Genomic DNA, 23,378 nt, shown 5'->3' with positions numbered 1-23,378 from the left:
AGCCCAAAATTAGCCGGGGGCTAGAAGTCACCGAGGACGAACTATCGCTGCCCGCTGCAGCCACATCTGCAAACACACTGGAGACGCACTGGCGGTGTGCGACGAGCAGGCGATACGCACTGTACTCTGCCCTCTGGCCAATCGATCCGCGACGAATGATACGCCCAAACACGTAATGTAAATGTGGTAATTTGCCCCAAACGGGTCGAACTGATGAGTCAGCAGCTGGTTACCCAACCGATATCGGCCCGCTTCTCTGATTGGCCATGCCGGAGTCGGTGAGTCCCCCATGGCACGTGCCCGCACTGAGTCAACGAAAACCTTTCCCTTCGCTCTTCCTCCCCCAGTTCCTCTAGTTCCTCATTTTCCCCAAAGCCAATCTCCACCCATGTCGTCTTGAAAATAATTCCCTTTTACTCTTCTCTGACTGGTACATCTTCAGTCGCGTTCATGTGTTTGGCACCCTCAATCTTCACCTCCCAGGTTCGTTACTCTTTGATCTGACTGCACCCGGATCGAGTCGATCATCCCGGCAACATGGCCTTGATGACCATGAGTGCTAACGGGCTTGAATTCGCAGGACTATATCTCGGACCACCTCTGGAAAGCTTCCATTAACTGAATTGACACACACCCTTGTCGTCCAATTCTTCTCGCATTCCTAAACAATCATCAAAAAAATGTTCACGAATCTGTTCAAGGCCATGCCTGCCCGAGCCGGCGCCTTTGCCTCCATGAAGACGCCCGTCCAGGCTCGCTTCATGGCGACTGTGCGTCAACGGGCTGCTATGGAGCCTGCCACCTTCACCATCCGTGACGGCCCCATGTTCACCGGCAAGTCGTTCGGTGCTCGCTCCAACATCTCCGGCGAGGCCGTCTTCACCACCTCTCTGGTCGGTTACCCCGAGTCTTTGACCGACCCCTCCTACCGTGGCCAAATCCTGGTCTTCACCCAGCCTCTTATCGGTAACTACGGTGTGCCGTCCGCCGAGAAGGACAAGAATGGCCTCTTGAAGTACTTCGAGTCCCCCAACCTCCAGGCCGCCGGTGTCGTCGTGGCCGACGTTGCCGAGCAGTACAGCCACTGGACTGCCGTTGAGAGTCTGGGTGAGTGGTGTGCCCGTGAGGGTGTTCCTGCCATCTCCGGTGTGGACACTCGCGCCATTGTCACCTATCTGCGTGAGCAGGGTTCGTCCCTGGCCAAGATCACGGTTGGCGAGGAATACGACGCCAACGAGGACGAGGCCTTCACCGACCCCGAACAGATTCACCTGGTGCGTCAGGTCAGCACCAAGCAGCCGTTCCACATCAGCGCTGCCGATCCCACCTCGCACGTTGCTGTCATCGATTGCGGTGTGAAAGAGAATATCCTGCGGAGCCTGGTTGGCCGTGGCGCCAGCGTCACTGTCTTCCCCTTCGACTTCCCCATCCACAAGGTGGCTCACCACTTCGATGGTGTCTTCATCTCCAACGGCCCTGGTGACCCCACCCACTGCCAGGACACTGTCTTCCACCTGCAGCGCCTGATGGAGACCTCCCAGGTCCCCATCTTCGGTATCTGTCTGGGTCACCAGCTGCTGGCTCTGGCTGCTGGTGCCAGCACCATCAAGCTCAAGTACGGTAACCGGGCTCACAACATCCCGGCCCTGGACCTGAGCACTGGTCGCTGCCACATCACCAGCCAGAACCACGGTTATGCCGTTGATGCTTCCACCCTGCCCTCCGACTGGAAGCCTTATTTCACCAACCTGAACGACGCGAGCAACGAAGGTTAGTATCAACTCACAAAGCAACCAAACCTGTATTCCTTCGCTGACTTTCTATATAAGGCATGATCCACAAGTCTCGCCCTATTTTCAGCACTCAGTTCCACCCCGAGGCCAAGGGAGGTCCTCTGGACTCTTCCTACCTGTTTGACATCTACCTCGACAGTGTCCTGAAGTACAAGCACAACCAGGCCGGTCTGTACCCCCAGCGTGATAGCCGCCCCAGCCCTCTGCTGGTTGATCTGCTTGCCAAGGAGCGTGTGGGTGTTCAGCCCACCATTGGCATGCAGAACGTGGCTGCTGCTGCCGCCGCCGCTGCCGCTGCGTAAATGTCTTGGGAAAATTGGTCCGGGGAGTTTGGTTTTGGATTTTGGAGAACTTCTTTATCATTTCCTTTCGTTTTGTTCATATCTGGTCATACATGCAGTTTCACATCATAGACTTTTTGATTCGTTTGGTTCTCAATTCGTAATAATCCTCTGTAGTACTTAGTCTATTTTGCTACGATCGACACAACGTCCTCGTCCGCGACCATGTGGCCCAATCCCACGCGTTGTGGCATATGTCGGGCACTGGCACCCCATACCAACGCGTACTTGAAAGTCTCTTTCAGCGTGCGATGGATCGAGTCACACACATCTTCGATGGTTGAATCACGGCGGACAATCATAGCCTCGCTAAAGTCGGGGTCTTCTCCCTTTCTGTAAATGCCGTCAGAAGATTGCCTTCATAACCTCAAGTCCATTGTATGAGAAAATCTTACCGCTTCGTGTAAAGACGCATAAGTCTCAGTTCCTTCCAGATGCGTTCCACGACCTCTTGCACGCCGAGGTCAAGCTCGCAACTCATGACGGCGGTGTAGGGTTCGCGGGCCAGTTGGTCCAAGAATTCGAGGCTAACGCCATCGATCTTGTTGTATACGTACAGGCTGTCTGGTGTCAGTGTCTTCTGACATTCGTTTGATTTCGATGAAGTTGAAATCTTACCATCGAATGTACTTGCGGTGATCTTTCATGATGACGTCGATGAAGTCGTCAATTGTGGCTGGTCTCATTAGCCCTGCTTCTTTTTGGAAGGAAATAACTGGTCAGCGGGTCAAGGGGAAACACACCATTCTCATCTCGCACCAAGATCTCGCCGTTCAGAATCTTGTAGTCCCGCAGAACGTTGTAGATCATCTTCTCATCCAGGTTCTTGGGCGGTGTTTGGAAAGTAATCTTCAAGCCACCGGCCTTCTTAACCTTGAGGTAGATGTTAGGAGGCTCCTTGTTCAGTCGAATACCAACGGCATCCAATTCAGCCTCGAGGAGTGCACGCTGCTCAGCGCGTTTTGTAGCATCCAGAACCATAAGAACCAAGTCACTGGTCTATTCATTGACAGAAATTAGATATTGCCCTGGAAATACCACTTCGTGCAAGCATACCTTGGCAGCAGAGATGACCTGACGACCACGACCCTTGCCCTCAGAGGCACCTTCAATGATACCGGGCAAGTCCAGAATCTGGATCTCAGCACCGCCATATTCCAGTACACCAGGAATGGCTGTCAATGTGGTGAAAGAGTAGGCAGCGGCTTCAGACTTAGTCTTGGTGATCTTCGACAGGAAAGTAGACTTTCCGACTGAAGGAAAACCGACCAGTGCGACACGGGCATCACCTGCCTTGCTGACATCAAAACCGGTACCACCACCAGATCCCGCGCCACCGGCAGGTTCAAGCAGTTGAGCTCGAAGACGGGCGAGTTTTCTGGGGTTGTTAGCGGGGATATGCACCTCGGCTGGGAAGTATATATGAGAACATACCCTTTCAATAGACCCAAGTGATATTCTGAAATGTTCAGATTTAGTGCTCGAGTACTCCCAGAATATTCGGCATTCTTTTTGATGACATACCTGTCGCCTTGTTCTCTGCGGGGCATTGTTAGTGGGGGTTCAGTGTGACTCTCGGCGGATTAGGACTCACTCTGCGTCCGGCGCATCTCATCCTCAATCCTGTAAAGAGTCTGATAAGTAGCAACTCATTGACAATTTGATTTTGGTGTCATACTCCTTGATCTTCTCCGTGATGTTCACCATGGTGTCGGCTGCTAAGGCACCTCGCCTGTTCCTTCACTATAATTGTCTTGGTGTCGATATTTCGTTGGAAGCGTCGTCTTTCCTCTTGTCCCAGCAATCCGGGCCGGTGAGAAAATATAATTTCCTGTCGCCCAAGGTGAATCGAATCCCAAGGCCTCGAATCGCTTGCGATATCAAAAGTCTCCAGCGGCGGGAGTTGCTCGTCACGAAATCCTTCTGCCAAGACTTGCTTAGTCATTAATCAGTTGGAGCTTGGACTTTTTGGCTGCCTCAACTCGCGACATTCACCTTATCGCCTTCACCGTTCCCGCTCCGACTTCACTCCTCGCGTACCTTTCCCTTCCGGTGATCAGTATCCCGCGGATCAATTGTCGCATCTTTTGCGGCACCCGCCATCATGGCCGACACCGCGGAGGCTGTCACTGACGCTGTGGAGCCGACCAACGACGCCGTAGTCGCAACCGAGACCGAAATCGAAGAGACGGTTGCACCGAACGAAGAGCAGCAGGACCAACCCGTCAAGAAAAAGAAGAAGATCATCGTTCGCAAGAAAAAGCGCCCCGCACGCGTGCAAGCCGACCCAGCCCTCGTGAAGAAAGATCCGTCTGTGCAGTCCGGACAGCAGTGGAACATCTGGTACGGCAAGTTCGAGGGAGGGCAGCGCGGCGATGAACAGCACAGCTTGAACAAGCCGGCCCCAGGTCGGTGCAACATTGCGAGGGACTCGGGATGGACACAGGCCGATAAAGTCGTCGGCTCCTACTTTTGCCGTGAGTGTCCTACGCTCCAAAACCGAATCGCCACTTTCATGAGATCCTAATCTGGTTTCTCAGTCCATTTTGCCCGAGGCGTCTGCCACCAAGGATCCGCTTGCCAGTATCTGCACCGGCTCCCTGGGATTCATGACCTCTTTCAACCGAATGTCGACTGCTTCGGCAGGTACGTGAATGGATCTATACCTGTAGATAAACGTTCTTGATTATCGGTTCTAACAGCCCACAGAGAAAAGCATTCAGACTACCGTGACGATATGGGAGGAACGGGCTCTTTTCAACGTGAGTTAACTTTCCGAAACACCGGTCGCCTGTGCGAAATGCTGACACAGACCCAAGGTCAGAACCGCGTGCTTTACTGCGGTAGAATCCACGTCCAAGATGGAATTGGTATAGCTCGAATTTTAACAATTACTCTTTCAAAGCTAACAAATGGCAGAGGAGGTCGTTTCTCGTCACTTTGCTGAATGGGGTCAGGTGGTAAGTGGTCATACACCAACCTTCGATCTTGCAATGCTGCCTTGCTGACCTATATATTTTACAGGAGAGAATTCGAGTGCTCACAGGACGTGGTGTTGCGTTCATTACTTACAGTGAGCTAGCCGCCCAAGATCATTTCAGCGTCGAGAATTAATTAACTAATCTTTTTATAGCAAACGAGGCAAACGCTCAATTCGCCAAGGAAGCAATGCACCAGCAGGCACTTGATCACGGTAAGCCCTCTTCTGTTTCTCTACTCCCCTTATTCAACCATTTTAGATTCTAACAAACCCTACAGAAGAAATTCTGAACGTGCGCTGGGCAACCGCTGATCCGAACCCAATGGCACAAAAGCGTGAAGCCCGTCGTCTCGAAGAACAAGCCGCGGAGTCCATCCGAGCGGCTCTCCCGGCGGACTTTATTGCGGAAATCGAGGGCCGGGACCCCGAGGCCCGCAAAAGAAAGAAGATCGAGGGCAGCTTCGGACTTAGCGGATACGATGCTCCCGATGACGTCTGGCATGCGCGTACTCGACAACTGGAAGCACCTGAGTCTGCGGCTGGTTCTGGTCAAGGTCAACTTGGGGCGCCTGAGCAGCCTCAGATGATTGAAGCTGGACAGCCTGAGCCTCAGAGGCCCAACCCCATCATGCAGTTCTTGTCGGAGGCGGATATCGCGCGTATCCAGCAATCTTTTGCGGCTCGCAATGCTCAGGCTGCACCCAAGAGCCCGGGCGGTCCTCTGGTTTCTTACGAAAGCAGCGATGATGAGAGCAACTAAATGTCCTGCAGCGAGTCTGCGCGCATCATTTAATTCAAAATTTCTTTTTCTACATGTACGATACCAGGATACCTCAGGGATTAAAGTTTGCCTTCAGAAGGTTCCCATTCAATTCACTCTTCAATGATGATACTGGCGTTATTCATAACGGGATAACGTCCCGGGCATCGCTAAAAATGACAATGAGGGGGGATGTAGGAGGCGACGTGTTAACATGACAAGGAAACACCCCGAGAACAAGCAAGTGAAGAAAGAAACACAAGACCAACCCACCCATATGTAGGATATGCAAATAGGTTCCAGGCACCAGAAATCAAGTTGAACGCCTCCAGATGAATGTTTAAATATCAGCTACCTGCCGCTAGGTCCGAGGTCGTAGTACACGCATGAACCAGTACGCAAGTTGTAGATGAAAGCGTTGGTGTAGCCATCTGCACCACTACGAGCATGACCTGTCGAAGCCATGTCGCGAAGAAGCTCGTGTACCTGAGTGAGGTACTTGCGTTCGTTTAGTGGCGCGTTTTGAATGGTGGCACGCCAACTGTCAGGGTCGGAGAGTCGCGTATCACGAATGGAGTCAAGGATGTCGTCCCCAATATCAATGGCGGCAATGGGTCCTTTGCAAGCATTTTCAGCAACTTCACGAGAGCAGAAGATAGCTGGTCTTATGGTTAGCGATCTTGAAGAATCACACACAGGAGTGGGATAGACATACCTGATTCAATGATGTTCCTCCGATTGGTCTTTTTGCTTCGGTGTTGCGGAACGAGAATCTGCACGTCCTGGTCACTTTCGAGTGGATTCTGTTGACTTGCCTGGCGGGGTTGGCGTAAACCACCGGCAGTAATGTTGTTGCCCTCGCGCAGTTGTCGCGCTTGGATCTCGGATCGGAGCCAAGTCACAATGTCACTGGAACGAATATCGAGCTCTTCTTTGCGCACGAGATTTCGAACTTTGAAGCCTCGCTCTTTGCTATCTTGTTTCGCGATTACAATCCAGCGGTGGCTGTTGTCTTTGTACTTGGCAATCAGCTCTTCTACCGATGACGCGTCAACTGCGAGTTCAGCACTAATGCCATTGTTCCAGAGGTTTTCGATGAGCTTCACGGCCGTTGTGCGGAGGGCGGTTGGGTCAAAGCTCGCGACGAGAACATCACACTGGTCGAAATTTAGTACATAAGCAGATCAGGTATGGTGGGTACGACTTACTCTGCGAGTTGCCCAATAAATGTCAGGTCCAGTGTCAGAGTCCTTCGAAGGACCCTTCGACTGCACATGTGTAGTCATAAGAGTATCCAAACGGTCGGAACTGAGATTGAATCCCACTGCATGGGCTTGGGGACGGTTTGACAGGACCTTAGGCGAAAATTCTTGGATCAACCGGTCGTACCGACCACCTGCGGCGAAGACATCACGGCGCTTGCCATCAAAGATGCATTGGAATAAAATGCTGCCACGATAGAGATTCTCGTGCAAACTGCTCAGCGGATTGACGTAGACCTTGCGATTCAATCCGAAGCATTGCAGATATGTCATGAGCACATTCAGTCGGGCAAAGATGGGAGGAAGTCGCTCCGCATATTCAGTTCCTTCCATAATGTTTTGCAGTCTCCGCAAAGACTCTTTTGGGGTATCTAGGCAATACTGTTAGCTTAACGCCGACTACCCCAGGACGACTTGGCATACCTCTAAAGTCAAACCGGGCTAAATCATCCAATGAAGTTGAAGCAACACCAATTTCTGGAGACCGAAGCTCACTTCGGATCTTCTGCATCGTGTATCTACCAATATTCAACTTGCTGATGACATCCTTCACCCGGGGAATCTGAGACGGCGTGATAGAACAAAACTCCATAATAAGCTGAAGGAGATCAGAATGGTTGACATGGAAGCACATTTTCGCCGATCGCAGAGGTGGGAACTCTTCAATGATCTCGTCAAGGACCTTGATCACTTCGGCTTCCTTCAATGCCAAGTCCAGAGTGTTGTATGAAACAATGTCGAAATCGACTTCTCGCAGAGGACGAGGCTCACTACCATGAGTTGATTCTCTGTACACCGTCCCAAATGCGAAAGTCTTCTCCAACGAGGGATCTTGTCGGGGAATTGCCCGTGCATTCGGCACCGTGAGGTCATATGGCAATTGAAGAAGATTGCCCGACGCATCCAACAGACGCACAGCCGCAGTAGGGTTGTGCTGGGACCGAGGAAACAGCATTTGTCTGGCTGACTCCACGGCCCCGTGTCGTCGGAAAATAGACATGAGCTTATCTTTAATAAGTCCCTGTAAAAGTAGTTCGTTTGCTGCCGGCGCCTCACGAGAATCTATATCCCACGCAATATCCTCGAACTTCTTCGGGGACTGTGAAAAGATGGCTGAAAGTATCTTTTTGTAGTCCGGTGAGTCTGGATTCGAAAGCAGGTGGACGATGGCTCTTCTGAATGTCTCTTCTTCGACCTGCAGAGGAATTCTACCACTCGATAGAAGCTCCGCTGCTGTAGGCCGTTCGCTCGGAGTGTGGCTCAGTAGAGACTCGATGATCTGGCCCTGGACAGCCTTTTCGGAGTGTTGGAAGGTAGCAGGCAGTGTGTGGTGCTTTTCCCGGATTGCCCTCAACGTCTGGTCACGTTCCATACCCGTAGGCAATGCGTGGCACATTTCGAAGAAGATGACTCCAAGAGAAAACATATCAACCTTCTCGTTGTAATGTCCGGAGAAGCCAGACTTCATCTCTGGAGCAACATAGTAGGTTGTGCCTAAGCTACGAGTGAAGTTTCCTTCGAAATCTGCAGCCGCAGATGAACGTACTGCGGTCATGAACTGACCACTCGTAGCAAGACCGAAATCACCGATTCGAGGATTATTAGCAACATCAATGAAGATGTTGTCAGGTTTGAGGTCTCGATGGATAATTCCATGACTGTGGATATGACTCAATCCATCAAGAATTTGCCGAAAGAGGCGCCAAGATCGATCAATATCATCGTATAAGCCGTTCCTGATCAAGTCACGCAGAGTCTAGTAAAAGCCGAAGGTCAGCAGCAAAATATACAGACGACCGATTGGTTCCACGTACATGCTTCTCGCAATACTCCATCTGAATGTAAAGGGTAGTCAGAACAGGTCTTCCATACGAGCCGGATCGTGTCTGGCTCAATTCGGAATCCTGTGCACATCTTGTTCCGTACTTTCCAGGGCTCCCACTGGGGCCACCGTTGGAAAATGTCCCCTCATCTTCATCGTCATCGTCGTCGTCATCATCGTCATCGTCGTCACTTCCTGAGGCGGCGAATTCAATTTTTGGGTATCCGCTGGAACTGATAAAATCGAGGCCTCCAGTACTAAAGCCCCGATGGTCCTGGCTAGCATATGGGTCGCCCTCCGTGGAGGAGATAGCCTCATCCTCCACATGGTTGAAATCCTCTTCGAGCCAGGCAGTGTAATACCGGACAACATAGGGGTGATTTAGACGAGAAAGCAACATGATCTCGGAAAGCGTATCCTTTAACGATGCAGCTGATGTCTGAGAAATCTTTTTTATGGCGTAGAAACGGCCGTCCAGCTTATTTCGAGCTTTCACAACTTGACCGAAGCCGCCTCGACCGAGGTGGCCAGCGTCATCGAAGTCTTGATGATAACGGGAAAAGACGGGCATGGCTCCAAAGGAGTCCAACCGCGGTCTTCTTTGGAATGATACGGAATCTGACGAGCGATCCCGCATAGTCAGAGGTGCATCAACTCGGAAAAATTCCGATGGCTGGAGTTGGAAGGCTGTCGGGCGCTTCCTTGGATCTGGTCGGAAGAACTCTTGCAACAGATCTTGCAACGGCGGCGAAAGGCCCAGTGAAATCATCAATTGGTTGGCTGAAGTGTATCTGAGAAGAACGTCCTTCCCGAAGGCCATCTGGAGCAGAACAATGCCAAGGTCCCACACGTCAGTCTTCATGGTTGGAGGCCCACTCTCTTCTGTCAGCTCTGGGGGGAGCCACAGAGGAGACTTGGAGGTGGTCAAAGAACGTCGTCCACAAGGGGCATCTGGCAGAGCCTCTTCCAAACTGGTCTGCAGTTTCACAATGGTGCCGCCAGAGACAGATCGACACAGCATCACCCGGCCGCAGTTGATATTACCATGAACGAATCCACTGCGGTGGTAAAATTCAAGGGCTTCCAAGAGCTGAATCATCCAGCCTCGAAGCGTCTCGGCGGCCACTGTGCCCACAATATCCAGTAATTCGGAGAGTGACCCTTTGTTCGCAAATTCGAGAAGGGCGAAGACCGTCCATGAGTTATCTGGTGAATTAAAATCGCTTATTGGGCGAATGATCTTGAATCCAACAAATTCGATCAAATTGGCATGTCGAAGTCGCTTCAGGGCCTCTAGTTTATCTTCGCTGGTCCGCATTTGCTCGCGGAAAGCCAGGGTATCGGCACCTTTGTCTTCCAAAAAGATTTCTTTCAGCACGAGAAGTGGAACATGGCATCGGTTTTCGGATACAACGGGTCGCACAGTAAACGTCTTCTTGCAAGGTTTGGACCGCACAAGCGTTTTGCCATGTACGGCACGGAATACCAACAGCTGCTCATCAGTGTCATTGACAGCCAATGGCGGATCAAAGGTAATTGCGCCGGGGGTATTCTCCACGAGATCATCTCCTGCGTCATTGGCATCCATTCCGCTGGTCCGGCTCTTGCGCCTCATGACTCGAGCTTTATTTCGTTGCCGCATCTTATCTTGAAGCATTTCATGAAAAGCGCGTTCTTCCTCGGCAGTTGCTGCTTCCTGCTTGCGCATTTCTTCCTGCTTTTCCTGTTCCGCTCGCTGAATGGCGGCAGCCTTTTGTTCCATTCGTTCTTCCTCGAGACTGGGGAGGTCCTTGTCTTGTTCGCGTGCTTGGGCAACATCTTCGAGAACATCTTGAATGGCAACGGCTAACTCGTAGATCATCTCAGAGCCGACGAGAGCTTTCGGTTTATTATGAATGATCTCCTGGATCCGCGAGCGGGCGCCATCGCGAAAATCGGCGACATTTTCCAGCGAAAGATTCGGGACGGTTTTGGGGTACGTCGCAGGCAATTCGACAAGTAGCACGAGGCGTACGTCTGGGTTTGTGGAGGCTCGCAAATGGAGCTTGAAGGTCAAGTCGGAAGATTGCTAGATATAATATCTCAAGTCAGTACAGTCCGCGACAAAATTTGCGGGGAAACCCTCGAAGCACCCACATGCCATGCTGAACGTCGCGTTTTGACTTCTTCGTAGTCGTCGCCGTAGATCGAGCGCAAAGCCTCGACCTCGAGCTGGTGTATTTCACGGTAATTGGTTGTGGCTTTCACGGGGGATGTCAAAGGAGAGGAATCGGAGGAGGCTTGCGGTTGCTTTTGCGGCTGTTGCTGTTGCTTTTTCTCGCGGGATGCTTTCTTCTTCTGCTTGGGAGGCATCGCGGGGCGTGGCGCGAAATCGCCCTACATCCGGAACTTGGGACACGACATGGGAGCGATTTGAGTGAGGGTCGAAGGTTGGGCAGGGTTCACGTTGGAATGCCTGGTGTTGGGTTCTTTCCTCTCGAACAGGCGGTCAGCTCACTTGGCCACCTTCCACTTCATCGCGGTGGAGCGGCTGACCATCTTCCCCATCGACGTTGGCTCGCAACTAAAAAATGCCTCCGGGGGGACATTCCAATCTACGCTTCCAAGAATCAATTCGGATGATACTTGCTGGTCCTCGTGGATTGTCTCATCAAGAGTTGGGATCTGATCGTATGCAACAACGCGAGAAAACAAGCGGTAGGTAAGGTACAGGTCCCCTCCATGCCCAAGTGTGGATATCCTGAGTTGTTCCTGATGCCATTGCACATGCAATGGCACGATTGGCGCAGCCGGTCCTCATCTGCGATCAAAGATACCTAGCAGCAGGCTGCCAACCACCGCGATCATCGGCGCATACCCCCAATGACTCCACTGGCCCTGGCCGTGGGTCCAGCACACCGCGCCATCCCCAACTGCAACTGCACTGGCAAAGATCAGGGTCAGACCGAGTGACGCCGATGTTCCGAGAAATGCTGCAGCGTAAATCGCAAGCCCCATGAAGATGTTGCGGATTCCATAGACCGCCATTAGGCTGTCGACGAGTCTGTGATCGGCGGCGCCAACAGGCGGAGCGAACTCGAAAAATGTCAGGGCGTGGTCGGGACGAAGAATGGCATTGATGCCAAAGCCGATAAAAATGGTGCCAAAGGCTGATGCAGCCAAGCGAAGGCCACCCGCTTGTGAAAGAGGCATGTTATTTGGATGGAAGTAGACGCGTGGGACGTAGCGTAATGGTTGACTAGTTTTGCGAGGTCGAAGTATAGAATGGATACCACCCTGCAGTACCTTTGATAGCAGTTTCCAATGTACCGCCGGCAAGGGGGTTAAGGTTCACGAGCTTTTGTATCATTCGCAAAAACGAGTCAGAGTCATATGCAGTGATTTATAGGCAGAGCCTCGTATCTGCCTGTTCGATCCCTGTCAGAATTTAGTTTCTTATGGGGGCCGTTAGACGGTGCTGTGAGCGAGGACCTCAAACGGAAGTCCTCTTTGATGAAATATAGAGCGTAATTTATAATTATCGGCTGCATCGATCCAAACATTAAGGACCTGGTGTGACGGTGGAGTTCGAGATTTCAGTCTTGCTATTGAATGATGATATATACAAATGACTGTCAACATATAAAGGTATATGACCAGTCATATGCGCGATTTTTACAAGGAGCTAAAAAACTAAAGGAACCAACGTCGATAATTGGCGTCAATTCGACACAATTCTGAACCGGTAACTGACAGTAATACCGTAACATTTACAGCGCCATACCTCATTCAGTAGGGGGTGTCCGTTTGGAGGTTCTGCTGAGAGACAAACACAGGAAGCTTGGGTGAGGCAGAGCCTATCGATAAGCCGGCCCGAGTTCACCTGGACGCGTTCAGGCTGTAAACATCAGCAACCTTCCATTCCACCACCGCACAGCACCATGCTGGACTGGATGAAGAGCAACGAGGGCCCCCAGGCGGCAGGTTCGTTTGGTTCCTTTTATTCAATGCTCTTTCACATCACTGACCGAGTTTTCGTCCAGACACCTCCAAAGTCCTGGAGCCGCCCGAGACCCCGGCTCCTGTGTTTGCGATTCGCGCCTTCAAGAGCGCCCTGTTTGGCACCCCAGGAGCAGAAGAGGAGGAAAACGAAGCCAAACAGGCAGAGCGCGTCCCTGACCTCAAACCCTCCGATCACCAATGCAGCAAAAGCGACGCAACCCAACCCTTTTCCATTCCTACTGAAAAGAAGGATGACGCGAAATCGGACGACTCCTTTTTCAACCCTGCTGGCTCCCCCACGAAAAGCATTCTGGTGACGCCCGGCACCATCTCTAATCGGCGGAAGACGGTCTCCTTTGGCGAGGGGGTGGTCGACAATGAAGGGAAGCGCGATAGCCAATCGAGCAAAGTGGTCAAAACACCCCCGAATCCAGCGGGGGAATCTCACCACGCAGTGGATGTCCGGCTCCGCCGATGGAAAGCCTCGCAGCAAGCTTACTCAAACCCTAATAGATGCGCGTGACAATGCATCGAGGAATGCCGACTCCGCCGGCACCACTCCCGAGAAGTCGGACGCGAAACCGGTCGCGCGTGCCCAGCCAAAGGACGAGTCCGGCTCAGAGGATACTATCAATCTAGAGGACCCTCGTTCGGAGTCAGGAAAATACTGGAAGACGGAGTTCGACAACTATCGATCGCGCACCAATCGTGAAATTAAGAAGCTGATCCACTACCGGTCGATCGCCAAGTCCTACGCCCGAAAGAAGGACTCTGAAGCTATACGACTCACGGACAAACTCCTCGAGGAAGAAAAAAAGGTAGCGGAGATGGAATGTCAGGTGTCGCGCCTTGCATCGACGATTGTGGGAGAAGGATCTCAAGGAAACAAGGAGGAATTGATACAGGATCTCACCAAGCAGACAGCCCTGGCCCTGCAGTACAAGCAACAAGTGACATCTTTGCGCAAGATTCTCGAGCAGCAGGGTGTTGTGGAAGGAAGCACCACCAAGGCGCAGGAGCCTGCCAAGGAATCATCATCTTCAAACACCTCGGAAGAGCTCCGCAAAGCACAGCAAGAGCTAAAGCAGGCAAATGCCAAAATTGAGGAGCTGATGCGCCGGCAGAATCAAGATTCTGATCTGAAGGCGCTGAAAAGCCTCGCGCAAAGCTCGGAGAAGAAAGCGCAGGATCTCGAAAAAGAGAACAACTCTCTCAAGCAGACTATGGCGCGTGTCAAGCAAGAGATGTCAAAATATGATGGCCGGCGCAAGGAGAAGGAAAACAGACTCAAGCAGAGGGAGAGCAGACTGGAGACACGGATTCAAGAATATCGCGAACAGCTGAAGAAGACCACCCAGGAGCATCGTGCATCGGAAGACGCACTGCGAGCAAGCTTCGACGAAGAACGCCGTCGTATGCAAACTCAGATCGACCTGCTGAAATCGAGAATCTCTAATACGGAGCGTGTACCGACTCTGCGACCCCAGCAGCGGCAGACTTTCAACCCATGCAAAGAATACTCGGGCGTGCGGGTCTATGATTTCGCGGATCAGAACCGCCCTGAGATAGATGAGGCCACTGAAGACCTCGAAGCACCGCCCAGCCCCAGCCCTCGCAGCAAGGCTCGGCATATACGAAACGCTACAACGGGTACAATTGACCCCAAGCGTGCGACGCAGGACATCAACGCAGACGACGACGAAGTCACGCATTACCTGAACGAAATTCTGGACAACTCGCGTCCTAAATCTTATCATTTCGACGGAGTACCCGCCCCACCTTCATCTCCTCCCGACATCGGTGCGCTCAAATCTCTCGACCGCAACCTCAGGAATTATCAACCCACAACCGACAAGCAACGTACATATCGCTCTCTATATCGCCGGGATCCTGACACGACCGGCACGGGAAATGAACATGACCAGCGATCTCGACCCCATATCAGATCCACTCTCGACAATATCTCTGGTCTTCCCTGCTCACGGACTGGGGCTTATGCTGGGTATACCATTTCAGGAGGGGAACGGGCAAGTAGACAGCAGGGTCTTTCCGAGATGGAACGCAACTTTCTCTCTCCAGAGCGAGTTGCTGCAGCAAAGTCTCGACTCCAGAAGAAGAAGGATGAAAGTCGGAGAAGCAGGACTCTTGGAGGTGGAAGTTTCCGGGCTGTGGCTTCAGCGCGCTCCGCGGGAAGCTGAGCGTCAATTTGTGGCTGTTTCTTGTTTCTCTGGAGTCCCCTTAAGTCTCTTTATGATGAGTGCGTTGTAGCGAATATCTGTTTGGTACTAGATTTGTTCAATTGCGATGGACCTATAGATATCCCAAATCTGTCTTTCTTCCTCGTTGGAAATGCGCCGAAGTGCCCGAAGGACATCAATAATACAATATTCTTTCGAAATTGGCATTGACAAGATTGCTCCGAAGTTCAATCACAACCACTTGTTGAAAGTAAAACTTGTTCGAGCAAGTTGTGGGAAGCATGGGCTTGCGAAATAACCACGACAGACATTATCTCAAACCGAACAGGAGATAAACAAAGCAGCTTTTTGCGTTTTTTCATTCTGGAACTTCTTGTTTGATATCTGTGGATCTCATTCAGCATCTTGGTCAGCAGCTGAGCTGGATGTTTTTGTTTCGGACTCATCTTGAAACATTTCGGGAGCTTCTAGAAGCTTTCGAACGAACCTGTGTCTCTGTTGAAGCTTGAGCAAGTACAAGGATCTTTTCTATTGGACACCATGGGTAATTAAGTATTCTTTGGATCCGAGGCTACCTAGATAGATTCTTGCTCGAGCACATGATTGCCTTTTCAAATCCCGCTCCCCTCGTTTCTCGGCTGCCCAACGGCCCCTAGAGGGTATCCTACACACCACTAATTAGGAAAAGATGAGTTCTCTGTTAATTTGCCTTCGATTGTCGTTATCCCATATCTAGGAACGGACGGTTATGTGTCATATCATCCTGAACCCCAGATTTTGAGTCTTTTCAAGATGAAAGGACCGTTGATATGGCTTAGCCCGAACCTAAATCGCTAGGCAAATCAGTGTCTAAGACGCATATGAACAATCGCCCCGGAGAATAGATCGGGGGCACGAGGACAATGCACACAGGCCCACCGTGAGCCGCGCTAGTAATTCAGACCCCTGCAGGTAGTGCGACATAGACGAAACGCCACTCATCCCGGTGTTTCCCCTTTTCTGCATATGTGAGATGATATGAATGGAAGGCTGGAAAGAACAATGTCGCGGACGATTAGAATTGTTGGTACAGAGTAAGATTTGGGATATTGTTCATTCCGTGGATGTTCATACTGCCAATTCTATACTCTCGAGCATGTGAAAATTCTCCGTCAACGCAGACGCTAGCTTGCCACGCAAGGTTACTCCGTTGCACTTGGTAGTAGTCTCCATCGCCAGACAATGCCACCTCATACTCTGCAGTGGTGGTGACTAGCGGCGGAGGCTAATTCGCCATTAGCACAGCAACAACAGCAACCGGGACCAGGAATTTTCCGTTCGCCCGTCGTCGGCAAATCCGTAGAGAATTCCCCTTTTTTTGTAGACTTCAGGCTAGTCTCACGTCTGTAGCGAGAGGGTGGAGGGATCAGCACTACGGTAAAATGGCACCTTGTTGAAACCATCGTGAGGCAGCGGTGTATGCACAGGATGACGGCCGCGCTAACAGTCAACCATAAGTGTGCTGAATTATTTGAATAAGCTCGACCGAATCAAAGTTCCAGGTTGAGGCTAGAATGACAGATTGCATGATTATTCATTTTTCTATTGTTCCGCACATCGGCAAGCAAGCTCCAACCACGGATGCGAGCGAGTCAAAATAGAGTTCGCGTCGCAATTTTGGGACGCTCCCACTTTTCACCATCTTCTGGTTTTTGAATAAGCTACAGAAAGTCGGAAGAGCCTCTTGAACCCTGGCTGGAAATGTCTTGACATTCTGGGGAATCTAAAGATAATCCAAAGGTAGTAAGCCATCAAGATATCCTGTTCCTGGAAGGCACAGCAAATACTATGCAGTCGCTTTCCAAACTGTTGCCTGGGCCGATAGCTTCGGCCACTATTTGCGATCTACGACAATGAAATCCTGACCGAGTCACTCAAAATGATAGACAGCGTAGTTTGAAATGGTCTTGAATCATGGACTCGCAGGTTGGGCAGCTATTTGGTCTTGAAATTGAGGCAACAAGCCTTCTAGCGGAAGATCTCCAGAAATGATTGATCAGCCAGTCAGATAGACCAGAAATATGACCTGTATGCTTAAGTAGACATGCAGATCCCCGACCTTATTTTCGGGTTTGGATCATCCATAGCCCATCAACTCAAATGCCGTGATCTCCAGTCAGCTCGGCCGGATCCCGCAGGCGGCGAGACTCAACTTGTTGATCAAGGTAACCCCATCAGGCTCGATCAAGCACAACAGATCTCGACCCATCATGAGGATCTAGCCCCTCTAGGAAGTTCAGTCAGAGGTCGCTGGCCGAGAACCGGTGGATCAGTCGGTCTGCATCAGTCTCTTTAGGGCAATTTCAACAGATTCCCGCAGGAACAGGAATAAACTGATGTCAAACAGCCCCGCCAGGAGAATTTTTAGTTGCTGGGTTCGAGGTGAGGAGGGAGGCTACTATGAGGAGTCAGAGAGGGGCAGGGGTCGATCGATGGCCACAAGGCTTAGTGAGAATGTGCATTTTCTTGTCTGCATCAGACTCCGCTCAAATGGTGGTAATGCCGAGTGGGCCATGAGAGCAATCACCTGCCACGACCATTCTTGCTCCATTAATTATTCATGAGGTGGCGGGCGAACGGCAGAAGGGCGAACGGCAGAAGCACCTACTGTTGCAAAAATTGGACAATTGGAGTTTGAGAGGCGACTGCACATCCCATTGCCGACCCTGAACCAGCCAGCACGGCACCGGGGTCCTAATCATGACGGTCCTGTGGCAGGGTTGCGCTCGCTTGCGATGTAGAGCGAATCGCAATGCGGCACTCGGTACGGCGGCCTCATGGCCATCAGCCGTGTCGCCGTATCGCTTGCCGTATGTAGTGGGGCCAGGTCAACGGCTACGGCTGAAGCTCGGTTCTCCGTCCAGGTTGTGGGAAAGTGGCGAAACCCCGGAGCACTCGTCTGATTGCTGAAGCAGAAACCCGTCGGGCCCGTTGGCTCTGGCAGCCACCCCGCACAATTCGCTAAAGAGCTCAAATTGCAATGCGGCTGGCGGAGGTGAAATCGATTTATGTGTTTCTCGCGCGAAACTCTCACATCACGTGGCGTGGCGAGCCTCGGCTGCGGACAGGAATTCTCCGCCGCGGCGACACTTCTGTACTTCGCCCACGACCGCGACAGGGATCGGAGATGCTAAAACGCGCCCCAGGGACGCAGTGGCTTGGGCCTGCTTAATTGTCCGCAGCAAAACAATGGCAATGGCACATTGCGTCTGGATCAAGCCAGGGGTTCGGGCGTCGCTTTCACAGGCATCAGCCTCTCACAGCCTGTGCTTCAGATCAGTCTCGTTCCCAGTGGATCGGAGTGTGAACTATGGGGCTCTGGATCGGCCTATGGGGTTGCCCATATCGACGATGGACCCCGCTCTCCTCGGCCGTATTGCTGCATTGGACTTCGCGCTGCTCGGAAGTGGCCTGAGAATGATGAGTGGCCCAGGACTCATCACCATCGGAGTATGCAAAAACCGTGGCGCGCAGATGGAGTCGTCTGATCGACTGCCCTGACTCGCCGGAACTCAACATAGAAAGTATAAAACACGAATCAGCTGGGACACCTGCAGTTCCAGAGTTTAATCTATTTCCCATGGCTCCTTGAGTCTCGGCTTGTCGCCCTTGATATATCTGTTCCCCAGATCCCTGGCGGGGTGCAACACTGGACGCCTCTTTTTTTTTCTTCTATCCATCATTCACGGTGTGGCCCATATCGCAATTGCTGGACAATGGGCGCATAATTTAAGCATATTTCATTCTTTAATATCGATCAATTTACGACTGCCGGGAAACCCCCACCATGATGCTGCGTGTCGCTACCCACCAGTAATTCATACCCACAACAATTGAAGCCTCGCCCGATTCTTGATACTATTTCGCCGCCGTCTATCATACATCGCTCACCCCAAAGTTGGAATATTTTCCTGACGGTGATCGCCTATCATGCAACTTCCTCCCCTCGCCGTGATGGCGACATGGCCGACGCCAAACTACGTCGACCCGGTAACTCGAGGCCACGGCGCCATGATCGTCAACATTATTGGTACTGCTCTATCATTCTTGGTGGTTATTGCCCGCATCTACACTCGACTTTGTATTACCTGCAGTGCCGGAGTCGATGACATTCTGATCGTGATCGCCATGATATTCGCCATTGCCATGGTAGTGGTGACTACCTATGCCACCGAGGTCTGGGGTTGGAATCGACACATTTGGGATGTCCCGACGACATGGCTCTCGACCGTGCAAAAGCTGAACCTCGTCTTCCAAATCATGTTTTCGATATCCTCCTCCGTCACCAAGATCTCGCTCATGTGGTTCTGTCGGCGGCTTCTGGGTGCTGGCAAGGGCAACTTCAAGGCGTACAACTTTGCTTTCATTGGCTCCATGATCTTTGTCGGAGTTTGCTGCTTGGTCTTTACTCTTCTCAGCATCTTCCAGTGCTCGTGAGTGCAGTCCTGGGTCACATGCTGCGATTTTGAATTCGAACTAATACATTTTGCAGCCCTATCAAGGCGTATTGGGAAATCAGCCCCAAGTACGAATACAAGTGCGCCAACGACGGCAAAATTGTGTTTTCTGCTAGTGTCATCAACATCTTCACGGATTTCCTGGCCACCGCTCTGCCGATGCCGCTCATCTGGAGTTTGAAACTCCCCGCCCGGCAGCGCCTTGCTGTCATCTCAATCTTCGGGCTTGGTATCATCGTCAATGTCGCCGGGTCCGTTCGCACTGTGTACGTGTGGAAAAGCATGGTTGTCGGCTACGATACTACTTGGATTGGATGGCCGGTTCTCGTTGCGGCCTCGATCGAGATCAACCTGGGACTGGTATGTGACCCATTGAGCATCTATCGCTGCTGTAATTTAGCGCATCTAACCTCTTGGATAATAGATTTGCTCCTCAGCCCCGGCTCTTCGTCCACTTATTGCCACTTTCATTCCCCGATTCCTTCAATCAACCCGAAACCTCGGCTCCTCCTACAACCAACGCAGCCGTTCCCAAAAGCTCTGGTCCTCAACCGGCCGCTCTCGCAATTCGCACATGGTTGTCGGTACCAACGACTCTCGTCAAGCAGGTTATGAAAGCGATCGCTTCGAGATCATGCGGACGGTTGAGATGGAAAGCTGGAGTGAATCCCGGCTGGCTCACAATAACGCAATGGGCCATGCTTATGGCATCTCATCGGAGCATTCACGCACAGTCTCTCCCGAGAATGACATTGAACTGAAGCAAGGCGGCATGGTCTACTCGTCAGCTGCCAGCGACAAATCTTCTACGTCGCTGCCGCGCGGTGCAGTTTCACCTTTCGAAGACAGGCGCCCCCATTGACGACCCTAAAATATCTACTTGCAGCTCTTATATCTCTTTGCTTTTTGTTTCAACATTTAAAATCCCGGTGGATCAGCACTATATAAATCACCTGTATATTGTCTACTAGAAGTTACGATGAGCCTTTTCAGGCGCTAACGAACATGATACCTGTACATTTTATGTTATTATCTAGTATGATGTGTCACCCTTCCCATGGGCTATTAGCATAACACAGTGTATACATGCGATGGATCTTCGGAGATTATCATGCATGATATCCTGCAATACCATCTTGCAGCTCCGGTATTTGCCAAATCCGGCAGGATTGGCAGCCAAATGCATTAGTGCGTGGTGTCTGCGGTGGATTTTCCTGGGCTTAGACCACGGTGACCTTCCGAGCCCGGAAGGCACTAAAATCAGCAGCGAAGCTCCTCGAAATTAATTTGAGAACTTGAAAAAACAAGGCGATTATTTACTGGCTCGATGATGCATCACACATTGCATTAATCGAAAGATTGCAAATCCCTCTTGGCATATCGCATATCAAACAGCGTACGCCGCAACACGTGTATTTGGAGTTGAAATATATACTTGGATCCTTCACTGGTGTACGGTGCCGTCGCTAGTGTACATCATGTAAGCATGAGCTAGTATGAGATGGCCTTCCCACTGCGAGAATGCACTTGGGACATCATATCACATCATGGGCCCGTAAAATGGCACCCTTACCGGAATGGCATTGCAGTGCAGAGCTTTCAACGTCCAGTACGAGCATGGTCACGGGTACTTCTTCATTAATAGATAATAGTAACATTCTGAATTCTGGAAAATCGAAAATATTTCAATCAACAATGAACACATATTTCACACACTAACAATTTGGACACTCGGACTGGGCATCCTAACTCTCCACCCGGGAATTACATTCAACAAGTACCCCGGCACTTCTGTCATTGGCCGATGGAAAACATAGTTTCGGCGATATTCCATTATTACTTTCCTCCTTTTCTCTTCGGATAAGCGTCTAAGAAATCTGCTTTCCAGCCCCGATATCTCCGAGGAGTTTCAGAGAAGGTGTGAAGAAATAATCACCGCCATGAGATTGAACGAAAGGCTCGAATGTGATCCGCCCACTCTGGCCATTACCATCTACAATGCCGACGTCGAGAATTTTGTCATCTTCTTCATCTGGGTCTTTGATAGACTGGCCGATGACGACATCTTGTCCTGGAAGCTTGCCGTACATGGCCTTGTTGATCGCCGGGCCGGTGGAGAAATTATCCAAGTTGACCCAGACTTCAAACTCGTTATTCAAAAATTCAACATTATTTCGCTGCGTCGATGGGCTACTTATGGTTTTTGATAAACTGGAACCCATTGGAGAGACTAGTCTGGTAGCACGTGAACATGAGACCACGATCTTGTCTCCAGCAGTCTTCTTGTCTGCGATTTCCTTGGGGTAGACTTCTGCGCCGTAAGGAATTCCACGACGGATGATGTCGAAATTGTCAGCGTTTCTCACCCCTTTTCGAGGCTTGGTCTTGCGCATATGGGATGCAAAGGGGCAAATTCTTTGACTGTCTGGGTCGTAGTCAAAGTTGTTCCACGTTGCTTCTCCCTTGTTGTCCTTGATGGGATTCCGCTGGACAGGGGCACCTCTTGGGATTTTCAGTCGCTGTTCAAGAAAAAAAAAAAAAAGAAAAAGAAAAAACATCGTCGTTAATTCCAACATACCACTCTTCCAACGTCCCACCAGTCGTGCTCCCAACTGGTCTTTGTTGTCAAATTTGAGACGCTTGTAGTTCTTGTCAAGCATACTAAAAAGGTTGCAGAGGTCAGAAAATTGCTCAGTAGATAGAACCTGCGAACTTACTCCTCGAACTCGGGTGCGAACTGTCTTAGCTTGCGGACAACGAGCAGGCTGCCATCCTTGGCCCATGGAGGGTGTTTTCCCATATTCTCATTTCTCACCTCTCCGTCTTATCCAAAAATAATGATTCTAGAAATTCAAATAATTAGCATATTCGAAAGGTTATGTATCAATATCTGCACTTCATACCCTGAACGAGTGGTGTATGGTCGGTCACATTTTCTGGGATCGAGTTTTTTGTCGATACCCTGCAACATAGGCAGCGAGATTCCATCCAAGAACCCAAAGCTAATAGTCATGAGTAAATGCTCACTTGTTCCAAGAATATGAAAGCTCACTGTTATTGTCCCCTATTCCCATCAGGTCTTTCATTCCCCTCCAAAGTCAAGATTTCATTGGTACCTCGAGTTGAACTCAAGTAGCGACTTTTGAGGTCGAGAAATACCATCACTACACCGTCAATCATTTGTTCTTTGAAGCCGTCAAGCCAGTTCTCGATTTTGTCTCTGCCCTCGCCCAACATATCCGCCTGCATGCCCTTGATAAAAGGGTCATCTCGAAATCCAGGACCGCCTAACTGCAGAGCAATACATGGTCGGTGCTGATTTTCATGGTTCAAGCATAGATATTTGAAATACTTTCTCCATTGCTTGCGGGTAATGGAAATATTGACTCCAGCTATACCGACATCCTCTTTTGATTTTGATTCTTTGGCAACCTGGATGGCTTTGCGGTTGTCCAAGATGTTCTGAGATGAAGTGATTTGTTTGTTCGCCATAATCTCCTTGAGAGCACTTTTGAACTTTTCCGCATCTTTGATTTGAAAGAAGAAGAACTTTTGTTTTCTTTTCACCAGTCCAGGCCTTCAGGCTGATTAGCAACAATTCCACCCAAGTTCTTTTTGTGTAGAAACTGGCCAGACATCGCCTTGGATATTGCTAAGATCTTCCTTAAAAAACATTGTTTCGTTTATGAATGCCATTGTATTGCACGCTGTTCAGGCACCGCGGCCGTCCTGTAAATCTTTGCCC

General features: G+C 50.8%; 8 protein-coding genes across 8 annotated transcripts; 4 read left to right on the top strand and 4 right to left on the bottom strand.

Annotated features, from left to right (window-relative positions):
* Positions 1-680: 680 nt before the first annotated feature.
* cpa1 (carbamoyl-phosphate synthase (glutamine-hydrolyzing) CPA1) lies at positions 681-2,095 on the top strand (the record flags this gene model as incomplete). The annotated part of the gene is made up of 2 exons (XM_056619310.1): positions 681-1,770; positions 1,830-2,095. 2 exons carry the CDS (start codon positions 681-683, stop codon positions 2,093-2,095), a joined length of 1,356 nt encoding a protein of 451 aa, XP_056475469.1.
* A 164-nt stretch (positions 2,096-2,259) lies between these two features.
* On the bottom strand, positions 2,260-3,684 carry N7532_006815 (uncharacterized protein; the record flags this gene model as incomplete). Its single annotated transcript, XM_056619309.1, has 6 exons — positions 2,260-2,467; positions 2,530-2,694; positions 2,753-2,810; positions 2,878-3,133; positions 3,191-3,512; positions 3,659-3,684. The coding sequence occupies 6 exons, from the start codon at positions 3,682-3,684 to the stop codon at positions 2,260-2,262; spliced, it is 1,035 nt and encodes a 344-aa protein (XP_056475468.1).
* Positions 3,685-4,238: 554 nt separating this feature from the next.
* Positions 4,239-5,874, top strand: cwc2 (active spliceosome conformation promoter CWC2; the record flags this gene model as incomplete). Its single annotated transcript, XM_056619308.1, has 8 exons — positions 4,239-4,611; positions 4,675-4,780; positions 4,844-4,896; positions 4,954-5,004; positions 5,054-5,094; positions 5,159-5,207; positions 5,268-5,327; positions 5,393-5,874. 8 exons carry the CDS (start codon positions 4,239-4,241, stop codon positions 5,872-5,874), a joined length of 1,215 nt encoding a protein of 404 aa, XP_056475467.1.
* A 351-nt stretch (positions 5,875-6,225) lies between these two features.
* cpcC (putative protein kinase (Gcn2)) lies at positions 6,226-11,310 on the bottom strand (the record flags this gene model as incomplete). The annotated part of the gene is made up of 6 exons (XM_056619307.1): positions 6,226-6,533; positions 6,590-7,031; positions 7,083-7,507; positions 7,560-8,892; positions 8,951-11,026; positions 11,095-11,310. The coding sequence occupies 6 exons, from the start codon at positions 11,308-11,310 to the stop codon at positions 6,226-6,228; spliced, it is 4,800 nt and encodes a 1,599-aa protein (XP_056475466.1).
* Positions 11,311-11,754: 444 nt separating this feature from the next.
* Positions 11,755-12,150, bottom strand: N7532_006812 (DUF4267 domain-containing protein; the record flags this gene model as incomplete). Its single annotated transcript, XM_056619306.1, has 1 exon — positions 11,755-12,150. The coding sequence occupies one exon, from the start codon at positions 12,148-12,150 to the stop codon at positions 11,755-11,757; it is 396 nt and encodes a 131-aa protein (XP_056475465.1).
* Positions 12,151-12,878: 728 nt separating this feature from the next.
* N7532_006811 (uncharacterized protein) lies at positions 12,879-15,137 on the top strand (the record flags this gene model as incomplete). The annotated part of the gene is made up of 3 exons (XM_056619305.1): positions 12,879-12,921; positions 12,981-13,351; positions 13,374-15,137. The coding sequence occupies 3 exons, from the start codon at positions 12,879-12,881 to the stop codon at positions 15,135-15,137; spliced, it is 2,178 nt and encodes a 725-aa protein (XP_056475464.1).
* A 3,969-nt stretch (positions 15,138-19,106) lies between these two features.
* On the top strand, positions 19,107-20,495 carry N7532_006810 (uncharacterized protein; the record flags this gene model as incomplete). The annotated part of the gene is made up of 3 exons (XM_056619304.1): positions 19,107-19,609; positions 19,669-19,993; positions 20,058-20,495. 3 exons carry the CDS (start codon positions 19,107-19,109, stop codon positions 20,493-20,495), a joined length of 1,266 nt encoding a protein of 421 aa, XP_056475463.1.
* Positions 20,496-21,501: 1,006 nt separating this feature from the next.
* Positions 21,502-23,125, bottom strand: N7532_006809 (uncharacterized protein; the record flags this gene model as incomplete). Its single annotated transcript, XM_056619303.1, has 6 exons — positions 21,502-22,133; positions 22,212-22,294; positions 22,351-22,456; positions 22,537-22,595; positions 22,661-22,697; positions 22,750-23,125. 6 exons carry the CDS (start codon positions 23,123-23,125, stop codon positions 21,502-21,504), a joined length of 1,293 nt encoding a protein of 430 aa, XP_056475462.1.
* Positions 23,126-23,378: the final 253 nt, after the last annotated feature.

The sequence above is a fragment of the Penicillium argentinense genome, assembly GCF_028826775.1.
Source record: "Penicillium argentinense strain IBT 30761 chromosome Unknown utg000005l_segment0_segment0, whole genome shotgun sequence".
Classification (NCBI taxonomy): domain Eukaryota; kingdom Fungi; phylum Ascomycota; class Eurotiomycetes; order Eurotiales; family Aspergillaceae; genus Penicillium; species Penicillium argentinense.
Note: the sequence above shows the minus strand (reverse complement) of the source record. Positions and strands in the feature narration are given on the sequence as shown.